Source organism: Papaver somniferum, unplaced genomic scaffold, assembly GCF_003573695.1.
Source record: "Papaver somniferum cultivar HN1 unplaced genomic scaffold, ASM357369v1 unplaced-scaffold_154, whole genome shotgun sequence".
Taxonomy (NCBI): Eukaryota; Viridiplantae; Streptophyta; class Magnoliopsida; order Ranunculales; family Papaveraceae; genus Papaver; species Papaver somniferum.
The window spans coordinates 2,977,770-2,990,775 of NW_020624820.1; the positions used below are offsets into that span (position 1 = coordinate 2,977,770).

General features: G+C 38.7%; 2 protein-coding genes across 2 annotated transcripts; one reads left to right on the top strand and one right to left on the bottom strand.

The window, feature by feature from the left end:
• The first annotated feature begins 349 nt into the window (after nt 1-349).
• On the top strand, nt 350-4,005 carry LOC113336753. Its single transcript, XM_026582423.1, has 3 exons — nt 350-775; nt 2,561-3,269; nt 3,357-4,005. The coding sequence occupies exons 2-3, from the start codon at nt 2,570-2,572 to the stop codon at nt 3,875-3,877; spliced, it is 1,221 nt and encodes a 406-aa protein (XP_026438208.1). The 5' UTR covers nt 350-775; nt 2,561-2,569; the 3' UTR covers nt 3,878-4,005.
• A 630-nt stretch (nt 4,006-4,635) lies between these two features.
• On the bottom strand, nt 4,636-7,942 carry LOC113336903 (protein HOMOLOG OF MAMMALIAN LYST-INTERACTING PROTEIN 5-like). Its single transcript, XM_026582604.1, has 6 exons — nt 7,738-7,942; nt 7,519-7,619; nt 6,973-7,082; nt 6,582-6,657; nt 6,285-6,425; nt 4,636-5,695 (listed from the first exon to the last, which is right to left on the bottom strand). Exons 1-6 carry the CDS (start codon nt 7,829-7,831, stop codon nt 4,862-4,864), a joined length of 1,356 nt encoding a protein of 451 aa, XP_026438389.1. The 5' UTR covers nt 7,832-7,942; the 3' UTR covers nt 4,636-4,861.
• Between the last annotated feature and the right edge of the window lie 5,064 nt (nt 7,943-13,006).

Here is a 13,006-nt window from a genome sequence, read left to right on the forward strand (position 1 = left end):
TATGTTCGGGCACAATTTGTCCTAAATTAAAAAGGACAAAAAGTTTCAGCTCTGACTGTTCTTCAGCTCTTTCTCAGCCTTGTCAACTAATTTTTGTTTCTTGGAAACTGGTGGTTGACAAATTGAATTCTAGTGTTTACAGAAGATACTATTCAAGTTGGGCAAAACCCTTGCTTTGTACTGGCAATGCATAAATCTCCTAGATGAACATTTTAAACAGCAAGAAAAATGACAAATTTGCACAAGTATCCTTTTCGTCTTATCGGTGGTGACGGTTTGGGTTTTCTCCAACAGACCCATATGTTGGTCTTAGTGTGTTGCCGGTTCGGGAAAATTTCTAACTCAAACCCAGTGTAGTCAATTTCGGCCATCTCGGCCGGAATTCCGCCGGAAATTCCGTTTCCGGACCAACGCAACCCGGAATGCAACTTTCCGCCGAAACGGAAAATGCCCGAGATGTAACCGAAAATCCGGCCGAGATTTTACACATAAACCGGAATTCCGGGCGAGAAATCACACAGAGAAATTTCGAGTTAACAACTTAACATCACTTTCTCAATTTGGCAGAGAAAGAAAAAAACCCAGAAACAGATCGAGAGAAGAAAAAAGAGAGGTAGTTGGATCGATAGAGCAAGATTTACAGCGAGAGAAGTAGATATAGATGGATATAGAAGAGTCAGACTAGAGAGTTTGGTGACTTGGTCGGGTTTGAGAAAGAGTTTCAGGAAGATTAGGTTTTCAATCAGAGAAGATTAGGTTTTCAATCAGAAAACAAGTAAGTAATCCAAACCCTTTCTTTATTTTTGTTAAAATAGACTGATGCATGATGTTTTTATTGATTATAATCGAAGTTGAGATGATTGATGTTCTTAAATTTAGGGTTTATGTAATTAGGATTTATCTGAAATTGGGAATTGTTGAATACCAATTTTTGAAATTGTATGATAGTATGATACCAATTTAGTCCAAGATGCTTAATATATGATAGTATGATACCAATTTTTGTTTCTGATTGTGTTTAGAAAAATCATTGTACTGTATGCTATGAGTCTATGACCATCTTAACAGGATGACTGAGCAAACAACCACTACTTGGGGGCAATTTGATATGGATGCTTCTGTTTGACCATGTGATTCGTGTTCTCATGTCTGAAGCTCATCGTCGTGTTTCATTTTTCCTATTTCTTGCTTTAGCTAATTGTGTACTTAGTGTCTTCCGCATTGCGAGCTGTTTATGTGTGACAAGAGGAAAAAGGATATTTCTCAATTGAGGAAAAAGTTCTATGATGAACTTGTTTGCGCTGTGTTTGCTGGTAGTGTGTACAGCACTTCATATCAACCATCGGCATGTTCATATTTGAGCAATATTTCTTGTGGTGTGTTGGCTTGGTAGTTTTTATTTCGTCTCTAGCTTAGTAGCTTCGCACTTTCATCTTGATTCATGTGTTACATTGGTGGTAAGTTATCTTTCAGGTTCTGATCACTTTGCTGTGTTACAGCAAATTCTGTTTAATGCCTTAAGATAAAAAAATATCTTTCTTAGCTAATCGTCGCTTCGATGCATATATTTTTCCATTTGTAGTGACTGAAAAGTTGTTAGATGGGTAGGCAGTTAAAATCTAGCACACTGTGAGCTGCTATTTAGTTTTCCTCTTACCACAGTTGGGTTTCTTTCCTGTTGGTGTGTGTGCCTAAGCTTAATTTCTCCCTCTGTTTCCTCTTCTTGCCTTTTTAATCAGTCTTTTGTCTAAGCATAATCAAAAGAGAGATTACTTCCTTGATATATATTCTTTTCACTGGCCTTATCATTGATCTATTCTGACAGTAACGTGGATTTGTTTAAATTAGTTGTTATTGCTGGTGTTAACATTAGAAGTAACAATATGCTGCTTACTTCAAGCATGTTCGTTGAGACCTGTGGCACAATTTTGGCTTTCATACCACTTGCTGCTTAAACCGATGAATTCATTGCGACTGTATTTTTTTCTTCATTTCTCAATCTTAACTTAGGATGATACAAAAGCTATGTCGTAATCCTTTTTATTGCTTACAGTTTGATGGTTTGTCTGCAAGGTTCTTAACTGCTGTGTTTGTTCATTTCTTCAATTTTATTGTTTTAGTTCTGGTTTCATATAATACTTCAGTATTTGCTGCATATGAATTTCCCCCTCTATTCTAACTGATTAGAAGACAGATAGAATCATGATACAGTAATCCATATTGCTTCGATTTCGATCATTGATAGTCAAATCCATGGATGGGAAACTAGGCAACTTTGTAAGCTGTAGTTGTTTTCTTTTTCTCCAATTAGTGTCACTTATTGGCATCAATCAGTAAGGAGTTCCCGCTCCAGCTAACCATTTACTCAATGCAGTACATCATTTTTATTCAAACTAGGCCTAGCTTTCTCCAATCACAGCAAAGCAATCCTTTCCTGTTTCTTAAACGGAAAAGCAACCAATAATGTTACTAGTATCTAGAATTTCTAGACATACTCAAAATTTGAACCAGTAGCATGTCTTACTATTTTCTGCATTTGATTTAAGTTCTTTCATTTCAGGTTGTGGTTATGGATTCTTCCAATGCATCCAATTCGAACACCTCAAACACTGCATGTGGATCAATGCTGCCTCAGTCCTCTACTCAGACTCAAAATAAAGATCCAGCATGGAAATGGGCTAAATTGAAAGACCCTGCATTTCCGAAGAAACTAAGTTGTGTACTTTGTAACAAAGAAATGCGTGGTGGTGGAATTACTAGGCTTAAGGAGCATATCACACAAATCAGGGGGAATGTTTCTTCATGTTTGAAAGCATCGGCTGAAGTTATAAATGAAATTAGACTAGCTGACAATATAAAGAAGTTAAAGAAATCTCACAGGGATGATGTTGATGCTATGTATCAACGTACAAAATCTGATGAGAAGTCTGATGCTGATACTGATGATGAGGACCTTGATGTGCAAGAAGTTGAAAAGGTTTCCAATGTGGGAAGTGCTAGTGGTAGTCAAGAAGTTGTTCAGAGTCAGAGGAAGAGAAAATTCAAGAGACAAAGTAATTGTAGGGGTCCCATAGATTTACTCATGCAGACAGACCACCGTAAAACTCAACAAGCCACTCTTGAAAGAAACAGTTCAGCGAAAGAGAAGTTACTGAAAGATGCATGGAAAAGCATTTCAGCTTGGATGACTGAGAATTCCATATCTTTTAATACTGTTCGTTGTCCAAGTTTCCAAGAAATGATATATGCAATCGGTGAATATGGGAAAGGTATATAGTGCTCTCAGTAATCTTTTATTACTTTTGGTTTAATTGTTTTCTTACTTATGCCTTTTTTGTTTCTTCTTTTGATGTTAGCTATGCCCGCGCCATCTTACCATCAGATTCGTACAAATCTTTTCAAGGAGCAGTTAGAAGAAATGAAGAAGTTTGTTGATACATTTAGGGTACATTGGAAGAGGTATGGATGTTCTATTATGTCCGATGGTTGGACAGATGGGAAAAAGCGACATCTTATCAACTTCTTGGTGAATTGTCCTAAAGGGTCAGTTTTCTTGAAGTCTGTGGACGCGTCAGATAGAACCAATGATGCTGATTTCATACGTGAGCTTGTAAAGGAGGTAATTAATGATGTTGGGAAAGAAAATGTGGTTCAGTTCATTACCGATAATGGTTCAAACTTTAAAAAGGCTGGGAAGGATTTAATGCTTGAATACCCAAATCTATTTTGGACTCCTTGTGGTGCTCATTGTGTCCAGTTGATGCTAGAAGAACTTGGTGACAAGCTTACACGAATCAAGACAGCCGTCATTCTAGGTAAAAGACAAAAAGTTTCAGCTCTGACTGTTCTTCAGCTCTTTCTCAGCCTTGTCAACTAATTTTTGTTTCTTGGAAACTGGTGGTTGACAAATTGAATTCTAGTGTTTACAGAAGATACTATTCAAGTTGGGCAAAACCCTTGCTTTGTACTGGCAATGCATAAATCTCCTAGATGAACATTTTAAACAGCAAGAAAAATGACAAATTTGCACAAGTATCCTTTTCGTCTTATCGGTGGTGACGGTTTGGGTTTTCTCCAACAGACCCATATGTTGGTCTTAGTGTGTTGCCGGTTCGGGAAAATTTCTAACTCAAAAGTCAAACCTTAGATCGGAGATATCATAAACTAAATTTCTTATAAAAGACCGAGTTCAAGAGCTTTCGCCTTTCGTACGTACATCAATAAACACTCCATGAATCATGCAACACCAAAACCTCTGGAGACGGTAAAAAAATTGAAAATGCCCATCTTAAGAAAATTGGTTGTACACAAACACGTACCCATCTAATAATAGCATCAACGTCAATGGTTTCCAACCAGTTGAATTTACCCATAAACTAAATTTCTTATAAAAGACCCAGTTCAAGGGCTTTGGCCTTTCGTACATACATCAATAATAATGCAACACCAAAATCTCTGGCGACAGTAAAAAAAATTGAAAATGCCCATCTTAAGAAAATTGGTTGTACAAAAACATGTACCCATCTGATAATAGCATCAACGTCAATCGTTTCCAACCAGTTGAATTTTCACCTGGTGATGCTGATTCGCTGAATATGATGTTAAGTTGATATGAAAGAAGTGAAAGCAATGATAAAAAATAAAAAAAGTAAAAGCAATAATCAAAGATAATAGTGGCAACTGTTTTTTGCTCTTCTGATATAGCAACCTAAGCCTTTTTATTGCATGCCCAAGTATTCAGATGAAAGTGAGACATCCCATATATATTTAAACCAAATATCAAACAACCTTTACAATAAATAAAGTTAAAACCCAAGCAACAGCAGGAAACACCCCAGCTTTCAAATATTTAATGCAGGACTTACTGGCTTCCTGCTGATGGATTTGTCAACAGCTCAAGGGATTTTCTGAGGAAATCCACTGCAATAGCTACGTCACTGAAGGCAAGAGCTCCAACAGCAAATCTTGCAGCCTTGTGAGCCTCAGCTATCTTTTCAGGGGCTGGTAGGTAATTGCTGTCATACTGAAAAGCCTGCATAGCAGGTTCTGAGTTTCTTCTACCAGAAGGGTATTCTGCTGTTGTGGGGTGTTGCGGTACAGAGGGAGGTGCCGACTGGTGAGATACAATAGGTGGCGACTGGTGAGATACAGAGGGAGGAGGTGACTGGTGAGAGAAGGAGGAGCTATCAGGACCTTGATAGTAAGATGGTTGGTGCGTCGGGACTGATGGGAGGCTGTGGTCGGAAAAGCTAGGGTAAGTTTGAAAATTAGGATAAGAGAAAGACGAAGAGGGAGTATCATGAGAAGGGTAAGTTGGTTGCCCTGGTTGCTGGGGTTCATGTGGGAAGGGTTGGTGCTGATAAGGCGGAGGAGGGTCAAAGTTTTCAGGTCTGTGAGTTGGTGGATGAGGTAAGTAAGCAGAATTATCAGGTCTGTGGGGTGGTGAGGTAGGTTGGAAAGCAGAATCATCCGGTCTCTGAGCTGGTGAAGTAGGTTGGAAAGCAGAACGATCGGGTCTATGGGGTGGTGAAGGAGTAGGGTAAAATTCATCAGAAGGGTAATCAGAAGTTGGATATGAAGGATGTACTGTAGCTGAGTTCACTGGCGGTTGGTAGTTTACCCTATCATGGGACTGAGTTGAATTGTCTGGTATTCCATGATGATTAGCTGGTGAGCTTTCACTTGGTCCAACATCCTGTAAAGTGAAGTCTAGTTAGAGAATCCTTCCAAGACGATTACTACCTTCAAGCGGCTAAGTACCAAAGAAATCAAAGCAAACCTGCTCATACAAAAGAATATTATAATAATAATAATACATCTGTATTCGAACAAAAAGTGAAAGGAGTAGGATATCTATTGTTCAAAATACCTCGCTAATGTACAAAGGAATGCTTCAGACTTATGTATTAGTGAAGATTGAACATGCAGTTCAAGAACTCAAGCTACACATAATCACAACTCAAGTGTAAACATGTACTAAACCATGATTAACCAAAAATTTTAAGCCCTACTCTATATAAGAGATACCTGGCAGCAATGATACATTATTATTTTTTTCAGTATAAGATCTTCAAATCATTTTCAAATCTCAACCCTTCATGTGTTGATTGATTTTCATGCATCACCAGTTTTATGCAGATACAAAAAAATTATAATTAAGTAACCAGTTCCAGTTTTTACTTATTGTTTCTGCTAAAAGTCTCATGTAAGTTATTCCTTTCTTCACCCATTTACATCACTTCATTCATGCATGTTAACTGAATTTTGAAAGTTTAGAATCTTACATATGAGCTGTTTATTTCATCTGAAGCATCTAGTTCATCGTTATCACCACCAGGGGGGCCTGGTTCAGGTTTACGCCCTTCTTTCAAAGCTTTTCTTATATCTGCTGCTTTCCATGCAGCATACTTCTGCCTTTGCTCAAGCTTTCAAAGATAAGGATGTTGTCAATATATCGTACAAACACAGCTAGTGGAGTTTCCAAATGCAAACTAATTTGCTAAAAGACAGCTAGGTCACTAACAATTTGTCAAAAAATAAGAAGCATGAAGTAAAAACAGATATCATGGTTAGGAACTCACTTCAGGCTGGATTTCGCCAAACTGGTTTAATATCTCAAAGAAGATACTTGCTGCGTAAAAGGTTTTTGCAGTATTCCTGTGCCAAATTCAAACATACTGAATCACTTAGTATGAAATGACGGAGAGTTTCCACAACACAGGAGATCTCATACACAACTAAGTAGTGTGCTATGTAATGTTCATGCATGCATGAAGGAGAAACCTAAGATCTAATGAATCCCACCTTAAACATTCCCATACAATAAGAATCGATCAGATAACCACAAACTGTCATAAGAAGTCATCTCTGCTATATGTTCATTGTAATAAAGAAGACACGGATCTAACTATTATGTGGAACTTAGATTTCACACAACCAATTAACCAAATAAAAGAGGAAAATTTGACATACAGGTCTGCACGTCCAGCCCTGTCTATCTTATCAGCTTTCGCGAAAACGTTGGAGGCAAATCCCTCCACATACATGCTATCTTCAGGTCCCAATTTTATGGACTTCTTGTCCTGTCACAAGAAATAAGAAACAACTGAGACCACAATAGCGAAATGAAGATGTCTTACAACATATCAAGATGATGAACTAAAATTTGGAGGACGAATAACAATAATGCAGCACTTATACAATGGCAGACCTAAACTAACATCAACCTAACTCATTAAAAAATACAAATCAGATATGCACAAACACACTGCAGAATCACAAGCCTTCAAACGAATAACGCCTATGACTGAAATGTTCCTCAAATAGTATGTGTATGTTATGTTAAAGATTATGGACAATCTGATTGATAAACGGATTAATGCACTTGCATAGTTGTAATTCAAAAATAAACAAAATCAGCATATTCCCAATTTTCGGTGTTGAATATAATCTAATAAGAATTATACCGATGAAAAGTCTCCTTATATCAATAAATTTCAAAAGAAAAACAAATCAGACCTTTTCAAGCTGATTCATGAGCGAGATAAGGAGAGAATTAGTAGTTTTCGTCCGTTGATTCGACGGAATTTTGAGTCCTCGTTCCATCGCATACAGTCGACCTAAAAAACAAACCACAAACAAATTTAATCATCATAGAAGTAAAATATAAATCATAGCAATGAAATCAGAGATGAACAAAATTGAAATATGAAAACTAGGGTTATGGTTGGGGCTTACAATAATAAGCAACTAAAGGCTCATGTTTCTGCAATTCGTCAGCTCTTTGAAGGTAAGGTAGTAGAAGTTTTGCTGGTTCACTTTCGCTCCCCATAGTTGCACTCGAAAGGAAGAGAGATGGAGAGGGTTTTTGATGATCTTTGACAAGGAAAAGGTAATGATGGAGATATATGTTGGGTAAATTACTAATAATGTAAATGAGAAGAAGATACTTAGCTCAAACCGATGTTGCTGGAGATGCACAGAAAATGTAGAGGCACGTATATGATACGCTGTCCTAAAGGTAATATCGCCTGCCACTCCTCTGAGATGCTACAGTAGTTGTCGAGTCACCTCCGGGATACAACTACAGTTAGTACCCCTCAATGTAGCATACAATGAGGGTACCCTTAGAGCTTGGTAGAACTTAAAACAGTAAAAGAGATGTTTACAGAAAAACAGAGGGAGAGTAGAAGAGATGTTTCTCTGTGGTGTGTGTTTTCTGAGCTTACAACTACTCTCTTATATAGTGTTTGTGTAGTTACAAACAAGAAAGAAAACCCATGCTTATGACAGAAATACTGGTAATGTTGGGTTAAAGATAGTGCAAGAAAAGTTGTTTTGTCAGGCATGGAGCAGTGTGTTGCTGCCAAGCCAAATACGTACAGACAAGGGATCCAGGACAAAACACGTACAGACAGAGAAGCCAAGACAAGCACGTTCAGACAAAGAAGCCAAGACAAGCACGTTCAGACAAAGAAGTCATGACAAACACGTACAGACAAAGAAAAGATTCTTCTACTTGTGTGGAAAACACGTACCAAAAATTTCAGCAAAAAGATAGGATCTAATGAACCCACACCCGAACCCGAGCCCGACCCGACCGGACGGACGGCGGCGGCGTGCGTGCTTCTGTGCGAAGCACCGCGCGTACGGGAAAGGCAACCTTGCCCTAGTCTAGGCCTTCCCTCCAAGCACAAAAGTCTAATGACCCAAGGGCCATGCCCTTATAGCCAATTCTATGGTATTTAAGTCTAAAGCTCTTTAGATTTTAGTCAATGTGGGACTATTGTTTTATCTATTCAAATGAAAAAAAACAATTAATGGGCAATAGGTCTAGGGATCAAAACATAGTCCACGGAAAAATTGGTATTTTTTAAAGCGTTTTTCTAACAATCGCCCACATGAATGATAAAACATATCGACGAAATACGAGAAAACATAATACATCAATATTAGGCTAAGGTGTCCCAGAGATTGAACCTTAACTTAGTGAGAGGTTACCGGAACTGCTTGTTCTTACGGTGAACACAATGTCTTGAACCGTCAACAGTGAGTGCAATTCAGAAATAACAACCACACTTTGATGTCTCAAAGAAAGCTGCCAAGCTCTTGCCGTTGTGCCCGTTTTGGCCGTGGGCTAAATCCCGGACTTAATGAATGTCTCTAGAGAAAAAGCTCAAATTCTCATAGGAAGCGGCCCCACTTCCAACATCCACATAGGTGAGTCCATTAAGAGTGTCCCCACACTCCGCTTTAAGCAAAGCCATGGAACTCATTAAGATCTTGACAGATCATCCTAAAACATGCAGGCAGCACTATACGGTTACACCATAGGGAGGGACAAAGATAGTGCTTCTCTCGACATCACCAAAAATTAGTTATCTCATTGAACCTTGATCTTGGAGCTCCATTCACAAGGTTGAGTGTCCTTCATGGCGATTTATTCTATGAGCTTGAGTCCCATCCCCTTCGATGTGGATCTAACTACCTCTCTAGATAACCCTTTCGTCAAAGGATCTGCAATATTCTCTTTAGACCTTACAAAGTCTATAGAGATGATGCCAGTAGAGAGTAGTTGTTGTTTCACTGTCTTGTGTCTTCTTCGAAGATGTATAGACTTTCCGTTGTATACACTATTCTTTGCGCATCCAATAGCAGCTTGACTGTCACAGTGGATTGCGATCGAAGACACAGGCTTGGGCCAGAGTGGAATTCCACCCAGGAAACCTCGTATCCATTCAGCTTCCTCTCCAGCTTTCTCCAAGGCTATAAACTCAGACTCCATGGTGGATCGGGCTATACATGTCTGTTTGGTAGACTTCCATGACACAGACGCACCACCAAGTGTGAAGATGTACCCACTAGTGGATTTGCACTCATCTGAGTCTGATATCCAGTTAGCATCACAATACCCTTCAGCACAGCAGGATACTTCCCAAAACTTAAGCAATAGTTTGAAGTTCCTCTCAGGTACCGTAGAACTCTGTAGAGAGCATTCCAGTGATCCTGCCCAGGGTTGCAAGTGTACCTGCTTAATCTACTCACAGTATAGGCAATATCAGGTCTTGTACAGTTCATTAAATACATAAGACTGCCAATAACACGAGAATACTCAAGTTGATAAATACCCTCACCCTTGTTCTTTTTCAATTTGCAATTGGGATCATAAGGAGTAGTTGCAGGTTTAGCATTTTCATGATTAAATCTCTTAAGCACAGTTTCAACATAATGAGATTGACTAAGACTATATCCATCAGACATCTTTCTGATTTTCATCCCTAAGATTACATCAGCAGGGCCTAAGTCTTTCATGTCAAAGTTTTCGTTAAGCATGCTTTTAGTGGTATTAATACTATCAAGGTTACTACCTAATATGAGCATATCATCAACATATAGGCACACAATAACATGAGAATCATCCACAGATTTAATGTAAACACATTTATCAGATTCATTAACCTTGAAGCCATTAGATATCATTACATGATTAAATTTTTCATGCCACTGTTTAGGTGCTTGTTTTAAACCATACAAAGATTTTTTCAGTTTGCATACTTTATCTTCAAAACCTTTCACAACAAAACCTTCAGGTTGGTCCATATAAATTTCTTCATTCAATTCACCATATAAAAAAGCAGTTTTAACATCCATCTGATGTATATGCAAATCATAAATAGAAGCAATAGCAATCAGCATCCGGATAGAAGTGATTCTAGTGACCGGTGAATAGGTATCAAAGAAATCTAATCCTTCCTGTTGTCTATACCCCTTAGCTACCAACCTAGCTTTGTGTTTTTCTATAGTTCCATCTGTTCTAAGTTTCCTTTTGAAGACCCACTTGCAACCTATGGTTTTACTACCAGGAGGTAAGTCTACAAGCTCCCAAGTTTCATTTTGTTGAATGGAATCCCACTCATTATTTGAAGCTTCTTCCCAGAAGGGAGCTTCCGGAGAAGTCATAGCTTCCTTATAGGTTTGGGGTTCAGACTCTACCGTAAGAGTCACAAAATCTGGACCGAAACCTTTCTCGGTTCTGACCCTCTTACTTCTTCTAGGTTCGGTTTCAGCATCTAGAGACGGGGGTTGACTAGTCGAAGGAACATCTGAGAGATCATCGCGGACCCTTTTATGAGGTCCAGACCCTAAAGGGAAAATGTGTTCGAAAAACACTGCATCTCTGGATTCCATTATGGTGTTCTCACCAATTACCATGAACCTATAAGCACTAGTGTGCTCAGGATATCCTAGGAAAACACAATCTACAGTTTTAGGTCCTTTTGGTTTTCTTGGAACGAGGAGTGGCCACCTTGGCCAAACACCCCCACACTTTAAAGTATGCATAGGACGGTTGTCTTCCTTTCCATAACTCATATGGTTTTGTCGGATTTCTTAAATGGAACTCGGTTCAAGATATAGCAAGCAGAGAGAATTGCTTCCCCCCACAGGTTCGAAGGTAGCCCTGAACTAGCTAACATAGCGTTCACCATATCTATGAGTGTTCGGTTTTTCCTTTCAGCTACTCCATTCGACTCAGGTGAAGAAGGTGCAGTAGTTTCATGAATGATGCCATTAAGTTTGCAGAATTCTCCTATAGGTATCACATACTCACCGCCTCGGTCCGACCTAAGAGTTTTAATAGTAACACCTCTTTGGTTTTCTACTTCAAGTTTATATAATTTGAAAGCGTCTAGGCTTCATCTTTACTTCTAAGAAGATAAACCTGACAGTATCTTGAGTGATCATCTATAAAAGTGATGTACCATTTTTTACCCTCTAGTTGGTGTTGATTTCAAATCTCCCAAATCGGAGTGGATTAGTTCTAGGGGAGTTGTACTACGTTCAACCTTTTTGTTAAAGGGTTTTCTAGCATATTTAGATTCAACACAAATTTCACATTTATGACCTCTGTCAAAGTTTATTTTAGGAATGCAGCCTAATTTAGCAAGTCTTTCAATAGATTTGAAATTAACATGTCCTAGTCTATCATGCCAAACATGTGAGGAGTCACAAACATAAGCAGAAGAAGATGCATTATCATTCAAGTTCAAAGAAAGTACACTAAGCTTAATCATGTTATCAGTGACATATCCTTTTCCTACGAAGTCACCACCTTTAGAGATTACAACTTTGTTAGACTCAGCTACAAATTTAAAACCTTTCCAAGTAAGATGGTTTCTGAGATAAGATTCTTGCATATGTCCGGGACGTGATACACGTCATTCAATGCGAGAGTTTTTCCTGAAGTGAGCTTCAATTCAACCTTGCCTTTTCCTACCACTTTAGAGGTAGAAGAGTTTCCCATAAACAATTTCTCATCGTCTCCTACTTTGTTATAGGAGGAGAAAGCATTTCTGAACTTACAGACATGGTGGCTCCAGAATCAAGCCACCAGTCTCTCACATTGGTCACATTAGAGACAAGGTTGACTTCAGACACCATGCCAGTAAAATATCCAGAATCATCTACTACGTTTGCCTTATTTTTCTGTTTAGGATCATTTTTGGTCTTTTTAGGTGCCCTACAGTCTTTGGCCATATGACCAGTTTTTCCACAGTTATAGCAGTCGCCTTTGATGGTGTTTTTGGAGACACCACCCTTTGGATTAAGATGGTTACCTTTGGAGTTACGTTGTTTGTTACGTTTACCATTTTTGCTGTATTCTCCTTGCCTTTTCTTTGACGCAGCATTATCGTCCAGGATATGAGCTTTGTTGGACATGTCTTTGCTCAGCATCAGGCTTTTGTCCTTGCAGCACAGAAGTTCCTCCACCTGGATCTTTTTCCCCAGCTCCACCATGGTGATTTCGCGATTCTTGTGTCGCAGCCTCCTCTTGTACTCGTTCCATGAGGGTGGTATCTTTTCAATTACTGCAGATACTTGTAGAGATTCATCAATATGCATTCCTTCAGCAAGAATTTCGTTGATGAGTAGCTGGAGTTCGACGAATTGTTCTACAACAGGCTTTTCATCAGTCATCTTATATTCCAGGAACCTAGCTACCAAGAAC